The sequence below is a fragment of the Mesoplodon mirus genome (genome assembly GCF_964341445.2).
Source record: "Mesoplodon mirus genome assembly, chromosome: 2".
Classification (NCBI taxonomy): domain Eukaryota; kingdom Metazoa; phylum Chordata; class Mammalia; order Artiodactyla; family Ziphiidae; genus Mesoplodon; species Mesoplodon mirus.
Genome location: NC_138977.1, coordinates 14,368,868 through 14,388,338, shown reverse-complemented (window position 1 = coordinate 14,388,338; position 19,471 = coordinate 14,368,868). Strand labels below are relative to the sequence as shown.

Sequence of the window (19,471 nt, the reverse complement as noted above, 5' to 3'; positions counted from 1 at the left end):
ACACTCATAGAAATTACAGAATAGAAAGGTTTTTTCCAAGTTCACTCTATTCTACCAAGTGTCTCTAGGAATTTTCTATTAGGCAATTCTATATACTGCTTGTTTTTAGCACCACAAGCATTATGGAAGAAGACTTAAATAGTTTTACCATTTGTTATTAATTTAAAGATACCAATTTTGTTTCTCTAGTTTTGCTTTTATTACCAGTTTGCTGCATTTCCTCTTAAAACTGTGGGTAAGGTGGGCAATTAAAATGTGGTTCCTCAAAAACAAAGGGGAAGTACAATATAAGAACACCAAAATCAAAATCCTCTTTTTAAAAAAGTTTTATCTCTTTAAAAATGTCTGAATATATAAACTGACAGATTTAATAGAAATTCTTTTTAAAAATTTGCTTAGTTTCTCACATAATAATTAATTTAACCTCAAACTTAAATCATTAATTTGAGTCCAGGAGGGTAAGTCTCCTCTCAGTCTGTTCAAACATATTAGGTGTTCCATTAATTTCATCTTATGGTTTCAATCTGTCAATCTCCAATTCCTTTTACTTCTCTCTTATTTTGGGCTTCTTATTTGCTTGATCACATGTCCTACTTCTTCTTGGTTTAATCCACACGTAGGTGGTACCCATCCCCCATTAGTTTCTTGAAAAAGGATGAATGAACTGTATATTTGAGAGACTTCAGGATTGAAAATAACTTTATTCTAGCCTTATATTTGATTGACAGCGTGACTTAAACAGAATTCTAAATTAGAAGTAATTTTCCTTCAGAATTTTGAAGCATTGCTCCATTACCCTTTCGCTTCCAGAGTTGTTATTAAGAAGTCCAACACATTCACCTCTGTATGCACCATATGAAACCTCTATCAACTTTTTTTCTATCAACTTGTACAATTTACTCTTTGTCTCTCTACTCGTTATCTTCATAGAGTAGAGAAAGGGGAGGTGGGAGATACACAGAAAAAGAGCTCCAGAAATCAGCACGGGTCCTCTTAAGCATTTTATACTTACAGCAATCTTAATTAGGTCCCCAAGAGCCACATGTGATTAGCAATGGCATACTGCACTATCATACAGACTGTGCAGCCCTAGAGCAACCACTGTAAGAAACAAAACGAGGTTCAGTGACAATAAAAGAGATGTGTTGGGACTTCCCTCGTGGCGCAGTGGTTAAGAATCCGCCTGCCAATGCAGGGGATATGGGTTCGAGCCCTGGTCCGGGAAGATCCCACATGCCACGGAGCAACGAAGCCCATGCACCACAACTACTGAGCCTGCACTCTAGAGCCCATGAGCCACAACTACTGAGTCTGCGTGCCACAACTACTGAAGCCCGCACGCCTAGAGCCCGTGCTCCGCAACAAGAGAAGACTGCACACTGCAACGAAGAGTAGCCCCTGCTCACCACAACTAGAGAAAGCCCACGTGCAGCAACGAAGACTCAACGCAGCCAAAAAAAAGAAAGAAGAAAAAAAGATGTGTTGATAGCAATGTAAAAATAATAATTATGACAAAGATAAAAGCTAACACTACTGTGCATGTCTATGTGCCAGGTACTGTTTTAGTTGCTTCATATATGTTAATTACTGAATTAGTATATACAATACAACCTTAAGAAGTAGGTATTGTCTTCATTCTTATAGGTTTTATATTTTACCCTGGCACAGCCAGAATTCTAGTCTAAACAGTCTAGCTCCAGAGTCTTGTGGCCTTAACTATTATGCTATATTGCCTTCCAGTAGCAGATGGTAGTCATTTTTTGTTGTTTATTATACTACTTTTAAATATCTTTTCTTGACAAAATAAAGTTGGCAAACCCATGTTGATCTCCTCAATTAAAAAATTTATTGGTTGGTGAAATGTGAAAGCCTGGAAATCACCAGTTTGTAGGGCCAGTAGAGAGCAAGAAAATGAAAATCTGAGAGAAGGTAACTGATGGAGCAAGGTCTTGGAGGATGAGTTCTAGAACACAGGGAGGAGTTAAATTTAAAGGACAGGGCAGACACTAAGTATAGGAGGAATTATAGTCACATTTAGAGATGATGGGGAAGAAAGATTCTCTAGTAACTAAAAATCAAGGTCATCTGAGCCCAAAACAAGCCTGATAGTATCAATTAGAAGGCTTGATAATAATACAGAATGGTGAAGATTTAGAGCAACTTCTGTGAGGAATGGGAAAAAATAAAGCCAGGATTGGACGGACAGACTAGAAAAATAAAGATGGTTTCAACACTAAATATCTTGAAGAAGTCAAAAAATAAGGTTAGTGGGAGTAAAGGAGTGGATGATGTATAAACAAATAAATGAGGTTGTGGTTAGAAGGTAGGATTTCTGAATTTAAGATCTCAAAGCCAGAGGAAATGCTCATTCATTGATAACAATGAAGACGATATTGCTGATAATAACCATTCATTAAGCACACTAAAAAAATTAATTACATATAGTCATAACAACCATTACTATCAGCATATTACAGAGAAGAAACTGAGGCCCTAATGAATTTTCAATTAACACTCAAGTTTTTCATAGAACTTAACAAGATGATGCTGAAATTCATATATAGTAGGAAAGGGCCTGTCATTCCCTAGAAAATTTTGAAGAAAATAGGTGAATATTAACTATTGTTAATATCCTACTGGCTATTAACACTTATTATAAAACAGCAGCAATTATGATAGTGTGGTTATGTTATAGAGGTCATACAAATTGACCAATGGAAAATAATAAACAATCCATGGATGTGTGGAAAACTGATTTGAAATCAATGACATTACAAACCATAAAAGAAAAGTATACTATTCAATAAATGCTGCTAGAACAATTAGTTGTTCATATATAAGATAAATAAATTAGATCTCTACCTCATGCACAAAAATAGGTTGATTAAAAAAAAGAATAAAACATGAAGAATAAAAGTTTAAAACTTTTAGCAAAAAGATAAATGAATATCTTTGTGATTCTGAGGTAGGAGAGGATTTCTTAAACCAGACACCCAAAGCACAAAATATAAAGGAAAAGATGAATAAATGTGACTACATTCAAACTAAATTTCAGTGTAAGAAAAGACACCACAAAGGCCAAAGAAAAGGTACAGACTGTAAGATGAGAGGCAACAATATAACCAACAATGTATTATTAGCCAGAAAACAAAAATCAATGAAAAAGATGAGTATAGCAATAGAAAAATGGGCAAAGATGCCCAGAGAGGTCCAGGAGGCGTTTGGGATTAGTACTAGAGACATCTGGGCTGGAAACAGAGATTTGGGATACATCAACTTATTGATCATATTTGAATTCACGGACTAGATGAGTTTATAAAAGGAAAGCATGTGAAGAAATTAGAGATCTGGGCCTAGCTAGGACATAAAGCAGGCAGAGGATTACCAATCCTCACTCAAGTTCTTAACACTAAATAACTTCTTTAAACTTATCCACATATTATTTTGTCTTGCCTTTTCTGACCATAACTTTGTCTTTTAAAGATGGGGTCTAGGGCTTCCCTGGTGGCGCAGTGGTTGAGAGTCTACCTGCCAATGCAGGGGACACGGGGTTCGAGCCCTGGTCTGGGAAGATCCCACGTGACGCGGAGCAACTAGGCCCGTGAGCCACAACTACTGAGCCTGCGCATCTGGAGCCTGTGCTCCGCAACAAGAGAGGCCACGACAGTGAGAGGCCCACGCGCCGCGATGAAGAGTGGCCCCCGCTTGCCACAACTAGAGAAAGCCCTCTCACAGAAATGAAGACCCAACACAGCAAAAATAAATTAATTAATAAACTCCTACCCCCAACATCTTCTTTAAAAAAAAAAAATAAAGATGGGGTCTAAACACAAGAAATAAACACTTATAATAAAACCTGATTTTGTTGGACACTACATCAGAAGGTGGTCAGATAAGCCAGCCACTTCCGTTTAGAACAGTATTACCTTCAGCTCCTGTTTCATGTATTGCCAAGAAGGCAGGATTGTGGAAATGAAATGCAAATTAAAAATTAAAACAGGGGCTTCCCTGGTGGCGCAGTGGTTGGGAGTCCGCCTGCCGATGCAGGGGACACAGGTTCGTGCCCCGGCCCGGGAGGATCCCACATGCCGCGGAGCGGCTGGGCCCGTGGGCCATGGCCGCTGGGCCTGTGCATCCGGAGCCTGTGCTCCGCAACAGGAGGGGCCACGGCGGTGAGAGGCCCGCGTATGGCAAAAAAAAAAAAATAAATAAATAAAATAAAATAAAATAAAAGAGGATTTAAAATTTAAAATAAAGGGCATGTAGGAAAATATTCCCAAAGTGCACAATAAGGATTTTTTTAATTGGTGGGGTTAGGAACTATCTCCTTTTATACATTAGCATAGCTCATTTAATGCATCAGAAATAGCTAATGTATGCCTACACATCTTTAAATTTTAAGACAAAAAAGATGAAAGACAAGAAGAAAAATGTTTCATCCATATAGACTTCTGCTCATCCCATTTCTTCTACTTAGAAATAGCAAACCAGGTATCCACCGCTCAAGGGAAGCCAGTCACAAAAAAACAACTACATGCAGTATAATTCCTTTTATATGATATTCAAGAACATGCAAAGCAAGACAATAGTGGTGGTGGTGGTGGTGGTAAGAAGATGTGGTTAGCAGGGACATAAAGAAGCTCTACGGGGTGTCTGGTATTCTGTATATGTGGATCTGGCTGTTGGTCACATCAATTTATACATTTGGCACTTGAGCATTTTACTACGTTCTGTCTTTTAACTGAGGTATGTATTTTTTATTCCTATAAAGAAAAACTTCTTAGAGACCTTAAGAATCTCACTGAACACAGCTTGTTTCGCTCTTGTCAAGACAACAAAGCCTCTAATTAAAAACAAATATTTAGTGGCCTTCTCTCAACTTGTCTTCCCCTAATGGATCCACTCCCTCAACCCACCCCTACCTCAGCCATCTCCCCAACAGAACAGGCTCAAGGACAAGGATGTCTGAGATAAACATTTTCAGGATCAACAAGCTCCAGGGTCCTTCTTCCACCAAACCAAAAGTAAGCTCCTAAGAGGAAATTGAAAGGAAACTCGAATGTAAACACCAACCTTTTAATCATCACTTTGTGAATCATCTTCTACACTATCCTAGCTCATGAACATGAACCTGTATCTAAACATCTTTGTAGAAATTTCCATTGTAATTTTACTTTGACATTTTGACCAGGGTAAAATGATAGAAAATAGGCTTATCTAGATTTCAATTAACCCTCTTGCTGATGGCTGTTTTTTTTAGTGAAGGATAATAACAAATATTAAATGTAAACAGTCCAGAGAATGCTTTTAAAAAAAAACCTTCCCTTTCTCACTTTAGCATGAAACACCAAGGAAAAAATAAAAAATAAAACCTACATATTACAGCTGGTTGTTACTCTGAGTCATACAAAATGCAATATTGGACCTTGCGCAGTTCGTTGTTTTATGTTGCTGGTCAAGCGGGGTTCAGAACGGTAATGAGACAGGGTATTGAGATACAAATACGCAACGTGCAATCAGCAAGTGCATTACTTCGGATATTTTACTTCAGCAAAAACATGAAACAAAGTCATGTCAAGTAAGATGCTTCCAGGGACTAAAGCTATCTCCTTTCTTCTTCTTCTTTTTTTTTTTTTTTTGAGTTATCTCCTTTCGCTCTTTAATTTTTTTTTTTCTAAACAACAATTAAAGTTCTTCACGGATACCTTAGTTTGTAACAGAAGCCCTGCAACATGAAATAAAGGAAACCCGAAGCCTTTATGTTCTTTTACCACTTTCCCAGGTTTAGGTAACCGAAGAAAGAACAGATCTGCAGAAGGAACTGAAGATTATCTAAGGAAGGACTCCAACGGGTCTCGTCTGAATGGCAAATACCTCAAGGTCTCGGAGCAGGATTATACCAAATGGCCAAGGGGCAGAGCTGTAAGCAGTTCCTAGTTTAGCGAAAGTATTTTAACTTCTTTAAAAACAAAAACAAAAAAAGCAGACTTGTAGAGAGAAGAGAGCGAAATTAGGCGCCGCGGCGGGTAGAGAAGGGTGCTCTTAAGAGAATTTGCAGTTCTGGGGTCGCGGCTGGGAAGAGGACGAGACGAGACGGGCCGAGGTAAAAAGAGACGCCAGGAGAAACTCACTTTTGAAAGGCACTTTCCGGTTACAAAGCACTGTCTTGTGCTTTACCTCCTCCGACACAGTGTCCTTTCTGCGGGCCTCCAGCGTCTACAGATGTAATAGGCCCACCGCAACGGCCCTCTTCAGCATCGAGATTCCGAGGCGGGCCTCGCTACCCGTCAGTCCCCGCGGCCACCCGCGCCCCCTCGGCACCCGCCGGGCGCACGCACGTCACCCGCCCGCTGCCAATCGGCGCCGGGCAGGTCGCCTCTCCCCGCGTGCCCGCAACCCCGCCCCGCCCGGTCCAGGCTGCAAGCGCCCGCCGGCGGCTTCCGCTCTCGGCGCAGGCGCGGCAGCTCGGCCGGAGAGCGGCGGGGGTCGGGCGAGGAGCGGACACTGCTGGCCAGGATGGTGCTGGAGAGCGTGGCCCGCATCGTGAAGGTGCAGCTCCCCGCGTATCTTAAGCGGCTCCCAGTCCCCGAGAGCATTACCGGGTTCGCCCAGCTCACAGGTAATCTTTGCCTTCAGCCAGTCCCCATCCTTGCAAGCTTCCCAAGGCGGAGGGTGGGGGCGGGCATCTAAAAACCCTCGGGCCGAGGGGCGGGGCGGAGCTTGGCGGATGGCTCGTGACCCGGTGAGCCTGCGCTCCGAGGGAGGTGGGGGCGCGCCGGCGCTGCTGCCTGGGAGCGTGTGTGAGGCCACCTCTCGGTACTTGGCGGCCCGGGGTGGCTGTCGCCAGTGTCTTTACGTGGCGAGAGACCAGGTTTTTGCAGAGAAGGTGCTGAGTTGGGAACGGGCCTATCTCTTTCATCTCCATCTCTCCCTGCAGTGTGCTTGTTTAAAGCAGGGTAAGTAATCGTTACCTAAGGCACTGTGTATCAGGCCGTCCCAGCTCTTGGCTGGGTTTTACCCACATCGTGTGGGTGTGACTGTGTGGGAGAGAAACACAGACATGCACATAATATGTATTGCGGTTTTACTTAGCAGCAAAATTAGAAAATAAACTCCAATCCTATAGGAGAGAGTTGACCTATCATGGGGTCATTTGAGGTCACCTCCATTACTACGTGCCTCGCGGCAATTTAGTTTCCTGGAGTTGAAGGAAAGATACCTTTGCTAGTATGATGGACCAAAAATTGGAAAATGAAATTTAATGAATATATGTAACATTCTGTACTTAAGTTCCCTCCTTTACAAAATAGAACCCAGAACTCGGGATTTCACATCTAAAGGATGAAAATTTCCAGAATGCAGTCAACACTTGGAAGATTTTGTTGGGTTCTGAGCTTTACAATGTAAGTTGGGATATTGGTAAACCAGACACAGGGACTGATTAGGATGATGAGGGGGGGAAAACCATATTAATAAAGCAGACATTGACTACCAGGGAATGTAAGCATGAATTAAAATAATTTTGAGGTAAATAGGGCTGCTTAGCTTGGAGCAGTCTGGAGATCTATGGTAGCTGACTTAAAATACAGTATTTGGAAGGCTGACCAGCCGAAGAAAAATAAGATTTATTCTGTGTAGACCAAAAGACAGAACTAAGGCCAAATTAGTGATAGTTATTCGAACATGGATTTTAGCTCCATGTTCAAGGAATTTTTTTTCTTTAATTAGAGAATACTTTACCAAACAAATACGGTGCTTTGAGAACTATCCCCTCTCAGAGATTTTTTTAAAAAAAGCAGTGTCTGGAGGTGGATAGATTAAAATGCGATAAACTAGATGACTGTTCTCAATCTAGAGATTCTTTGCATAATGGTCATAGACATTTGCTCTTGACAAATGGATTGTGAGATTTTTAACATTTTTAGATGTTAAGGGGTTTGATAGAAAGCATGTAATTGAATAGAAAGAGTGGTAACTGAGTAATAAACATTAAAAAGAAATATCGAAACATAGGAACAACATAAAAGTAACAAAATGAAAAAACTTTCAAATCACGTGTTTGTAAACATCAAAGTCTTCTGTTGATTTTACTAGTTTATTCTGATAGATTGCAGCAATTATGTAAAATTTTGCCTTTTTCTCTTCCTATCATTTCTTTTACTGAAGTACTTTACATATTTTAATGTATTCCTTATCTTGTTCTAACAGCTACGTATGTATATAATCTTATTATAGATTAGCATCACAGTAGGCCTAACCATTTCCCTGCAGCTGGAAATTTGGAATGTTTTTATATATATACTTTATTCATAATGTTCAGTGGTAAGTAGCTCTGTACCAATTGTTATTTTTTCCTTCTTTGAATTATACCCTTGAATATATTCACTAAATGGTAATACCAGTCAAAAGGATATGATCATTTTGTGACATTTGTTCCCAGTTGCCATCTTACCTTAAAAATTTGCATAAATTAACAGCTGAGTTTTTAATAGTCAAGAAAGAAAAAAGTCCCCTTGCTCCCACCTCAGTCCAGTTGAACCTGAATTATGTGTGTTGATTCTGATTGTAGCTGGTTTTATATTAGTTTCAATTTTCTGTAAATAGAGTATAGTTGAAGCAGATGGGAAAGTACGATATTTGATCTAGTGACGAGAAGATTTTCAAACCTTTTTTTTTTCTTCTCAGGGATTCCTACTGTCAACAAATACTTAATTCCTATTAAAGGCATTAAGGAAACTCAACCTAAACCTTTTCCCTCTTGAACCAATAATTTATAGTAGTTTCTTCTTTAAAGCTATTAAATAGTTAATGTGAAGACCAATTCTCAGAAATAATGACAACTGATAAATATCTTTATGGTGCCTATTTAACTTAAGTCCCATTACCACGGGACAATTTAGTTCTCATTGTAATGTCCATTTATTTAGGAAACGTTAACATATTTGTCATAACTACTTTATGACAAAAATGAGATAGTCTGTTTGGCACTGGACAATGAGAATATAACAGTTGCAGAATCTGTTTTGGAGGACTGTGAAAGAAAAACTTCAATGACCAATTTCCTCTCTGGGTCTCGCCTCCTGATTAGATGGTAATAGGTAATGACATTTGGCTCTCTTAAATGAACTTCTCGTAGAATCCATCTTAAACTTTTTTTTTGCTGAAATTAAAACCTGGAAGATAACTTTTCAATATAATTGTTAAAAATGTCTACCAGACCAAAAATATTTTCATTTTCTATCTATGACAATTAGAGCAAAAAAAAAGTTTCAGTTCACATTATTGTTGCCTGTTTTTCCTTCCCTATTTAGACCCAGTGGTTTTTTAAAAGCAATGGACTCTCTCATGATGACTCTGCGTTCTTAGTAAACACTTGAAGATCCTTAATTACTACACAGTATTTATAGATAGCCCTTATCTATCAGAAATGCCTTATCTATCTTTGTTTAGGTTACATTGTTAAGAGTGAGGCTTTTAAGGTAAATTAGTATAATTCTACCCTTTGAAAGTATAATGTATTCAAATACATTGACTTTTAAAAAAGCTTTCCCTGTCATATAAACTTTTAAAATAGAATAACAAAACTTCCCATTCAAAAGTCAGAAAAGTTTATACCTAGATTTAAAAGCTAGCTATGGGGGCTTCCCTGGTGGCGCAGTGGTTGAGAGTCTGCCTGCCAAGGCAGGGGACATGGGTTCGTGCCCTGGTCTGGGAAGATCCCACATGCCTCGGAGCGGCTGGGCCCTTGAGCCATGGCTGCTGAGCCTGCGCGTCCGGAGCCTGTGCTCCGCAACAGGAGAGGCCACAGTGAGAGGCCCACGTATAGAAAAAAATAAAAAATAAAAAAAAAAAAATAAAAGCTAGCTATGAAACTTTGAATATAGTAGTTCTACCCCACTTAAACTAGTTAGCTGCTTTGAAACGTAATGGTTTTGCTCCTAAAGACAAAGCAATGAATCCTAAAACTATAATAATATTTTTCACAGAGTAACACAAACATGTCAGAGCTGACCCTTCAAGGGCATTAGCTCTAGAAAGGGCCAATTTTGAGCAAAGAATTTAAGAAATGGAACAGAGTTGAAAGCATGTTCATAGCAGCCTTATTTATGATAATCCCAAACTGTAAGCAACCTAAGTACCTAGCAACAGGAGAGTGGATAAACGAATTATGGTATATTCATAGAGTGGAATACTGATTAGTAATAAAAAGGAACAAATTAATGATCCACTGGATGAATCTCAAAAATTTTATATTGAGTGAAAAAACCTTCGGGTATAGGAATCAGCGGTGGGGAGATAGACTAGAAGGGGGCAGGAGAATACTTTCTGGGGTGATGGAAATATTTTACATATTTTTACACATTTTCAGTGGAGGCTACAAGGGTGTATTTAATTGTCACAGCTCAGAGCTAAACACCTAAGATCTGTTTATTGTATGTAAATTTACCTCAATTGTTTTTTTAAAGAAATAGAACAAAAGGTGAGTTTTCTTAATAAGAAAGGGTAATAAATCATTAAGTTCAAACTAAAGAGTTGCATTTATTAACATGTAAATAATAAAGGTTACTTCTGAAAGACTGAAGAATTTTATTTTAGAAGACTTTTATTTTTGAGAATTTGGGAAAATATTTACATAGTTACTATAAGTTGTAAAAGTTTTTTCCCCTTTTCCTAGGTAGACCGACTGTATTTAAAAGTCACTGTAATTAAAGATTATACTAGCCTTTGTGGAGAACAATTTTGATGTCATTAAAACATTTTCTTCCATGTAACCGCTCTGCAATTTAGAATTCCTCAAGTCATCAAGTATTTATTGAGCACTTACTATGGGCCAGGCGATGCTCTAAATACTGGGACACTGTTGTATTTATAGTCGTGAGTGGAAAAAAGATTTTAAAATTGATTATTAATTTCATTTTATTGGCCCTTTGGTCCTGAATAGTCTATATTAGGTTTTAAGTGGTAATAGTAATGCCATCCATTAAAAATATTTTACTTCGGGCTTCCCTGGTGGCGCAGTGGTTGAGAGTCCGCCTGCTGATGCAGGGGACGTGGGTTCGTGCCCCGGTCCGGGAAGATCCCACATGCCGCGGAGTGGCTGGGCCCGTGAGCCATGGCCGCTGAGCCTGCGTGTCTGAAGCCTGTGCTCCGCAATGGGAGAGGCCACAGCAGTGAGAGGCCCGTGTACCACAAAAAAAAAAAAAAAAAAAAACAAAAAAAAAACTTTACTTCAATCTTTCTGTAGTTCAGAAATGAAGTCATTTCTATGTTGTACCCATAATAATACATAATAAAATATGTTATGAAATTATCAGCAATCAAGTTGCCAGTATTATTTTTATGGTATCATTATATGCAACCTTTTCAAAAAGGAAAAAAAAATACAGCAAAATAGAAATACAACAAAATGTTACCAACTCTTGACTGGTGGGATTAAAAGTTATTTTATTTTTTACAACCTTTCTAAATTTTCAAATTTTGTAAAATAAATGCTATTTCTGATAATCCTAAAACAATTTAAAAGTGTACTATACAAAATATACATTATACCTAACAGTTAGTAGGTAATAGATTTCCCTTCTCAGTACCTAATATATCTGCAGTAGCTCAGTATATATCAAACAGGTTCATAGGAAATAGCCAATCTTAAAGGTTGTTTTTTAAATTTCTTGTTTGATTTTTCTGTATTTAATATTTATTCACCAAAAATGAGCCTTAATAAATGTACTTAAAATGATTTAATTGAGCTTTACAGACTGTATTATTTTCCTTTATTATCTTTTATGTAGTTAAATTGAAGTTTGTCATCTTTAAAAAGTAGATTTTACTAAGCAAGACTGTTGTATAAATTGTTACTTTGTTGTAGGAAATAATGGTACCTTTCATCACTGTATTACTATAGAGTAGTGTTTTACCAAGGAATTAAGTGTCGAAGGACAATGTTTTCTGAGGTAGATTTTAAAACAGTATTAATACCATTTATTCCCTGAGGTTTGTGGGTTAAGCTAGGAAATGCTAAACTTAAAGAATCTAAGTTAATGTTTTCATCTTTACATTCTCATTCATTGACTTTTTTACTTTGAGTCACTTAACCTCTCGTGACTTTTTAATTTTGTAATATACATAATAATACTTAATGTTATCCTACATTCAAAAAACAAATATTGAATAAGTACTATTTCAAGATACTATACTGGATGTTGGGACCAATAACAATCTAAGATATTTATTGCCTGGTCTAGAAAATAAGTATAAATAAATAATTACAGTACAATATGGTGAGTGAGAAGGGGACTGACATTTATGCTCTACATTCATTCATTCATTAAGGCACTCATTTAACATTTATGAGGTATCTACTTTGCGCCAGGAAGAGTAGTACACAGCTCCTTTTCCTACAGGCTCATGGAAGAATCAACTTTATAAACAGATAACAGTAGTATGATAAACTGCAGAAAAGGGGCTTGGAAGCAAAGGAGGGAGTGATTAATTTTGCTTTGGGAAATGAAGAAAGATTTCTGGAGGAGGCATATTTGACCCTAGTTTTAAATGGTCCACATAATGAGTCAGGCCACAGATAGAAAGGCATGGCAGACAGAAGGAATTCCTTATGCAAAGGACACAGGAAGCCTGTCACTAGGTAATAAGTAGCTTTGGCTGGCTTCAAGTACATGAGGAATGAGATATTTGTGGGAGTTGAAACTGTCAAAGTAGCCTTGCCATGTTATAGAGATGGTACTTTATAGAAACAGTGATCTATAGCAGCACTATCCAAAAGCCTTTCTGTGATGATAGAAATGTTCTCTGTGCTGTCAAATATGGTAACCACTAGCCACATGTAGCCCTTGAGCTGCTGAAATGTGACTGGTATGTCTTAGAAACTGACTTCTGAATTTTACTTAATTTATTTAAATAGCCACATGTGTATTAATTGTGGTTTTTATTTTCTATATTTTATGATACTCGGACATCTTGGGGGCCTTGCTGGCCAGGGAGAACTTGCCCCCTCCAAGGACTGGCTAATGCCAGGAGATAGTAAACTACTTGCCTGTGAGCATACTTTTCATATGCAAACCAACCAATCCAAAGCCTACACTCCAACCACTTCCTTTATCTAATTCTCACTTACCAAGCCAGTATTTCCCCTGCCCTAAATCACCCAGGGCCAGATATGAGACAACTAGGGACCACCCCTATAGCCCAGAGCCCACTGAAATTATTCAAGCCAGCCAATCCTAAATGTTTACTCTGCCCTACCTTGCCTTTTCTGTAGAAACCACAATAAAAGCTTGCGCCCTTTCACCTTCTACCTGACCAAGCCTTGTACTTCCCCTTGTGGTCCTGGGTGGCACTGTGTGCCCCCTCCTCTTGGGAACTGTAAGTAAACTTTACTTTCAAGGCAGTTGTCTCCATGTCTGTCATCTTATCATACCTGATTAAAACAAAATCCTGGGTACAAATCAAAACAGTGTGGCTAGTGGTTACTGTATTGGACAGCACAGATCTGTAGGTAGACCCCTCGCCCCCAAGAAACAGTTCTTTGTCATTTCCAGAACTTTAATTCATTCAAAAGATTTATGTGGAGTCTTTCCACTTTCGTTATGAGAATAGAACAGCCAGCTTGACTGGCAGGATCTTATCATTACAGAATTTCATTCTGGTGACTAAAAGATTATATCCCCAAAGATTTCTACTATATAACATTGTCAGGTTTAGTTAGCAAAATATTTTTTTCAGAGGAGTTGCTCCAATCTCCATAATCTTAATAAAAACTACCATTTAGGGCTTCCCGGGTGGTGCAGTGGTTGAGAGTCCGCCTGCCGATGCAGGGGACACGGGTTCGTGCCCTGGTCTGGGAAGATCCCACATGCCGTGGAGCGGCTGGGCCCGTGAGCCATGGCCGCTGAGCCTGCGCGTCCGGAGCCTGTGCTCCGCAACGGGAGAGGCCACAGTAGTGAGAGGCCCGCGTACCGCAAAAAAAAAAAAGTTTAGATCTGTTGAATTTCATTCATAGTGATTGAGAACAGGCTTTGCACTTACTGTCCTGGACTAAACCTGCTTAAGCTACAGTTTACACACATGAAAAATGGGAATAATAATGGTGCCTACCAAATACAGTTGTTTAAACTAACACAGTGTTGAATGAGGTAATACAGTTGCACTCTTAGCATAGTCTGTTCATTTATCATTAATATTTATTAGCATGCCTTAGCACGTGACCTTCAATTTTTCTTTTTCTCCACTAAGCTATTTCTACATAGTGTTTCTTAGCAAGATATCAGGTTAGCGCTCAGTGAAGGATGACAAGTGATAACTCTTTAAAGGCAAAGGATTCCCTGCAGAGCCCAGCAGAGGCAGGGTACTAGCCAACATTTGATAAATGCACGCTGAGACAGTTATCTTGGCTTCCTGGTGTGTTTGTCTCCACAGGCATAGGAGAAACTTATATCATTTATAAGTGATATAAATTTCATTTATATCACTTATATTCCCTGTCCCCCTAAGACAGTGCTGAGTACTACAGAAGGCTTTCATGAACACTTATGGAATAAGATGTATCTAATGAGAATATTCAGGATGTGAAAATTTCGACTAGCTCTTTAAAACAGCTTTTACACAACATTTAGGTGTTTCTTTAGGAATCACTATGCCTTACCAAAAAACGTAAATTAAAGCACTGAAGACATGTTCTTTCTGAAATTATAAATCAGTGGTAAGCTATTACGGGGTATTCTGTTGTCTGATTTTAGACATGGTGGAAATGTTTTCTAAACCTATAAAATATATCACATTGAATTTTGTTTATAATTACGGTGATCATAATTCCTGAAATAAAACTAAACACAAATATACTTAGTGAGGATAATGAGATAGGATATTTGGTAGAGGACCCATTTCTGAAAATTTTGTTTTCCAGTTTCAAAAGTCTCAAGTCAACCCACAAATAAAATAAGGTGGTCCTAGGTATAGGTGCCTTATTCACAGTTTTACAGGTAAGTTAGATAGGTAAGAAATTAAAGTGAGAAGTGAAGAATAGATAAAGAATAAGCTCAAAGATGAGACATGCTATTTGGGTTCTGTTTTTTTGTTTTGTTTTTACAGTAGGTCCTTGATGGTCATCTGTTTTAAACATGGCAGTGTACATGTCAATCCCAATCTCCCAATCCATCCCTATTTGAGTTCTATTACAGGAGCACGCAGACTTTAACAAATCTGTACATGTTTAGTTTCAGAATGGCTTCGATTATTGCCTTTCCTTGGTGTACTTGCACTACTTGGCTACCTTGCGGTTCGTCCATTTCTCCCGAAGAAAAAGCAACAGAAGGATAGCTTGATTAATCTTAAAATACAAAAGGAAAATCCCAAAGTGGTGAATGAGATAAACATTGAAGATTTGTGTCTTACTAAAGCAGCTTATTGTAGGTGTTGGCGTTCTAAGACGGTAAGATGTCCATTTACATGTCCACTAAAATTTTGTTCATTTAAAATGGTTTTGCTTCTTAAATCCCCAGTTTTACGGTCCTGTGAAATTAGAGATTTTTTCATAGTATTCAACACTGAAAGTCTACTCTAAATTAAAGGTCGCCTCTTATGATCGCTGTATTTCCTACATTAGAAAAGTTAGACCAGCACAGAAACTTGGTTGGGCAAATTACTTAATCTTTATTACTCTGTTTTAAAATCTGATAATATATCAATATCACAGAAATTTTTGAGGATTTAGTGAGACGATGTATATACAGTGCCCTGTATGTAGTATGAGTTAGTAAATAGTAAGTATAATTACAGATGATTTTTAATGTGGAAATTAAAAATGAGTTTGATGGATGCAACTAGAGATTATCTTACTAAGTGAAGTAAGTCAGAAAGAGAAATACAGATATTGATACCATATGATATTACTTATATGTGGAATCTAAAGTATGACACAAATGAACCTATCAATGAAACAGAAACAGTCACAGACATAGAGAACAGACTGGTGGTTGCCAGTGGGGAAGGGGTTGGGGGAGGGGTGGAGTGGGAGGTTGGGGTCAGCAGATGCAAACTAGTGTATATAGGATGGCTAAGCAACAAGGTCCTACTGTACAGCACAGAGAACTATTCAATATCCTATGGTAAATCATAATGGAAAAGAATATTTTTTAAGAGAAGTATGTATGTGTATAACTGAATCACTTTACTGTACAGTAGTAATTAACACAACATTGTAAATCAACTATACTTCAATAAAAATAATAAACCAAAAAAAGGAGGAGTTTGGAGTGATAAATTATAAGTAGTTGATGAGATCTAGTTTGATCATAGGCTATTTGAGGCTTTAAATCCAATAGTGCTCATCATCGCATCCTTTGTAATAACAAAATCTTAGAAACAGTCTAGATATCTGATAATAGAGGAATGATTAAAGTATGGTATACAAGTGATGGGATATTAGGAAGCTATGAAAAACTATGTTTTTTAAAGAATATTTAATAACATGGGAGTGTGATGTAATATAAGCTAGAAAAGCGTATTACAGTATGATCTCAATTTTGCTTAAAAAAAATGAGTACACAGTAAATACAGAGGAAAAAATATACCAAAATGTTAATTATTGTTACCTATGAGTAAGTTTTTAAAGTATTTTTTAAGTGTTACAGTGTGCATGAGTTTTATAGTAAGAAAACGTTATGAAATAATTTATTTTGAATTTAAATTACATCCTTTTAAAATTTAAAATAAGTGATGAGGTGAGCTCAGATTTAGAGCTTTATAGAAAATAAGAGCTTATTTTGATGCCCTTTTATAACTATTGTATTGACTTGTTTGGAATCATCCAAAGCTTTTTATTTAAAATCTACCAAATAATTAAATACTTAAATTTGTTAGATTTGCTGTAGTATTGGAATGTAGTTAGGTTAGGTAGAGAATATATCTGTTACTCAGGAAAGCTATCGGATGTGTTTCTCCCCCCAAAGTAATGGCCTTTTCTTTATAAGAGCATGTCACAAATATTTCTATTTATTGAATCATTTAAAGAATAACACTTGTAATTTTTTTCCTTTTTAGTTTCCTGCCTGTGATGGTTCACATAATAAACACAATGAATTGACAGGAGATAATGTGGGTCCACTAATACTGAAGAAGAAGGAAGTATAATAGTAATGAATTTGAATGGAATTCAATTGTGTGCTGTAAAAACTTATAACAGTATTTTTCCATTCTTTGTTTATAGAAGATCTTTCAAATGGTGGTCTTAATTATTGCTACTGGTTGAATAATTATTTCTGCCAATTTATTTTCTTGTTACACTACTGTTTATATTTGATACTTTGTATATTCAAACAATCATTTATATAAAAATTAAATTGTGCAACCCTTTCATTCTGACTTCAAAGAATTAATGTATCTTCCTACAATAAAACCAACATTTAAAAATTTTAATTGAGAAAGCTTTTGGCAGTGAGTCCAAAGCTGTTCGTTTGAATGTCAATATTTTCAAAAGAAACTGTACTTTAAAAATTTCTATCGGGGGCTTCCCTGGTGGCGCAGTGGTTGGGAGTCCGCCTGCCGATGCAGGGGACACGGGTTCATGCCCCGGTCCAGGAGGATCCCACATGCCGCGGAGCGGCTGGGCCCGTGAGCCATGGCCGCTGAGCCTGCGCGTCCGGAGCCTGTGCTCCGCAACGGAAGAGGCCACAACAGTGAGAGACCGGCATAACGCAAAAAAAAAAAAAAAAAAATTTCTCTCTACATTATTAAATATATTATTTTTTAGTGCTCTTCTGTTTTGATCATTTGAAGTGATTTTTCCCCTTTTGGTCTTCCATATTCCATGCTTTTTAGATCAATAAGAAAATTATTGCTGTCAAGAATTGCTCGAGTTTTCAAAGAGAAACTCTTTACTTTATAAATATTGTTCTCTATAAATATGAATATCCCAATTTCAGAAAAGACAGGAACTGGGTATAAAAAGTTTCAACAAGGAACGATTATTTACATTATAAAAGACTTGTTTACTTTATAAAAGACTTGTTTGTGTCTGTTTATATGTGTGTATGTCTGACTCAGTGACAGGGTGGGGTGGCAAGAACACAGCTAAACCTCGTGAGCTGCTGCAGTTTGAAGGTCAATTAAAAATAAAGTAAATCTGAATTTATCTTAAGATGATAACAGTTCAGTGTTCAAAACTGAGTCTATATGAACATTTTTCTCTTTATTCAGTGTATACCAATCAAACATAAAATACAAAAGGCTTGCAAAATAAACTTACTGGAGAATCTTTAAAACTTGTAATTTTTTAGCCTAAGAGTCTATTTAGTTTCATATTGTAATTCTTATATTAATAGCTATCCTTAAGTCTGTCTATTAAAGCTACAGTCCAGTCAGTTCACTGTGCTTTCTTTATATATGAAGAAGATTTGGGAGGCAGACATATTTAATTCTTTCAATGATCTCAAAGCTAATAGTTGCTGAGCACTTATATGGAACAGACACTGCTCTAAGCATGGTACGTGGATGTTTGGTTTATTACATGTATCAAAGCTTCTATTATGTGATCCTGATTTTCTTGAGAACAGCAGGAATTTTAAAGGTAGGGTTAGAAATGTAGGCGTGGTTTTGAGGAATTTTACTAAGTGTTTGTACAAAATTGTTGCTCTTTCCTCTCCTCACCTGCGAGTAGGGAGAAACATAACATTGCTCTCACTTTGGCTCTGGGTATTTTTTCCCTAAGACCTTTTCTTCAACACCCTTAAGGGGCTTCACTGTCAGATTAACCAATTATTTTTCCACAGTTGATCACAAGACTTGGAAAAAATCCTCCTCACCAGAAGTTTGGCTATTCTGGTCTGTGGTCATGAAATGCTTTTCTTAAAAAGCATTCACTGCAAATCAGAGCAACATGGCTTTGTACATGTTCTAGTGGTTCCCATTCTTAGATTTTACAGAAGGTAAAATTTTCCCCAGATGTGGAGATTAAAGTGACATTATTAAGTAAGAACATTTAAAAAGTTGAAAACTATCTGATAAAAGGTAATATTAACATCCTAAAGGTAAGAAGGTTATACTCTCGAATAAGGTTTTTTTCTCCCCACATTTTCAATTGTTAAAATTTGTTAAAGAGTTGTACCCAAATATTTGCCCACATGTGCAACTTCTTCAGAAGTATGAGGCTGGTAGCAAGCTGTTACTTTAACTACCCCTTTACATAACCATTATTACTAGTTGCCCTCACTTCCTCTTGTAAATTCACAGAATTCCAATCCATGTGCCTTAAAAAATTGACATCTAATTGAAATCTAACTGCATCTGAATTGATAAAACAAGATAACTTAGCTCTAGAAATACTTACCTTGGGTCTCTAGAACCTTTAAGAAACAGCTGTATTGTTACAGTGTCACGTTATGATCATTTTGAGGGCTGCTACACCTGACCCAGGGAACTACTCATTGCTTTACTCAGACGTGAGCACCACCATTACATAAGG

The 19,471-nt window shown here is 37.5% G+C and overlaps 2 protein-coding genes across 2 annotated transcripts in view; one reads left to right on the top strand and one right to left on the bottom strand.

Moving 5' to 3' along the window:
- Positions 1-6,313, bottom strand: part of UBE2D3 (ubiquitin conjugating enzyme E2 D3) — a 66,953-nt gene extending 60,640 nt beyond the window's left edge. Inside the window, exon 1 of the mRNA XM_082608709.1 lies at positions 6,132-6,313. The gene's annotated coding sequence lies outside the window, so the exon portion shown is untranslated. The remainder of the gene's footprint in view (positions 1-6,131) is intronic.
- Positions 6,314-6,404: 91 nt separating this feature from the next.
- Positions 6,405-18,372, top strand: CISD2 (CDGSH iron sulfur domain 2). Its single transcript, XM_082610967.1, has 3 exons — positions 6,405-6,619; positions 15,228-15,442; positions 17,053-18,372. Exons 1-3 carry the CDS (start codon positions 6,517-6,519, stop codon positions 17,140-17,142), a joined length of 408 nt encoding a protein of 135 aa, XP_082467093.1. The 5' UTR covers positions 6,405-6,516; the 3' UTR covers positions 17,143-18,372.
- The last annotated feature ends 1,099 nt before the right edge of the window (positions 18,373-19,471 follow it).

What these genes read in the sequence shown, in the direction of transcription:
- CISD2 (XM_082610967.1), top strand. Translation starts at nt 6,517, where the DNA reads ATGGTGCTGGAGAGCGTGGCCCGCATCGTGAAGGTGCAGCTCCCCGCG. An exon ending in CGGGTTCGCCCAGCTCACAG is followed by an intron (nt 6,620 to 15,227) that starts GTAATCTTTGCC and finishes GTACATGTTTAG; the next exon opens with TTTCAGAATGGCTTCGATTA. An exon ending in GGTGTTGGCGTTCTAAGACG is followed by an intron (nt 15,443 to 17,052) that starts GTAAGATGTCCA and finishes TTTCCTTTTTAG; the next exon opens with TTTCCTGCCTGTGATGGTTC.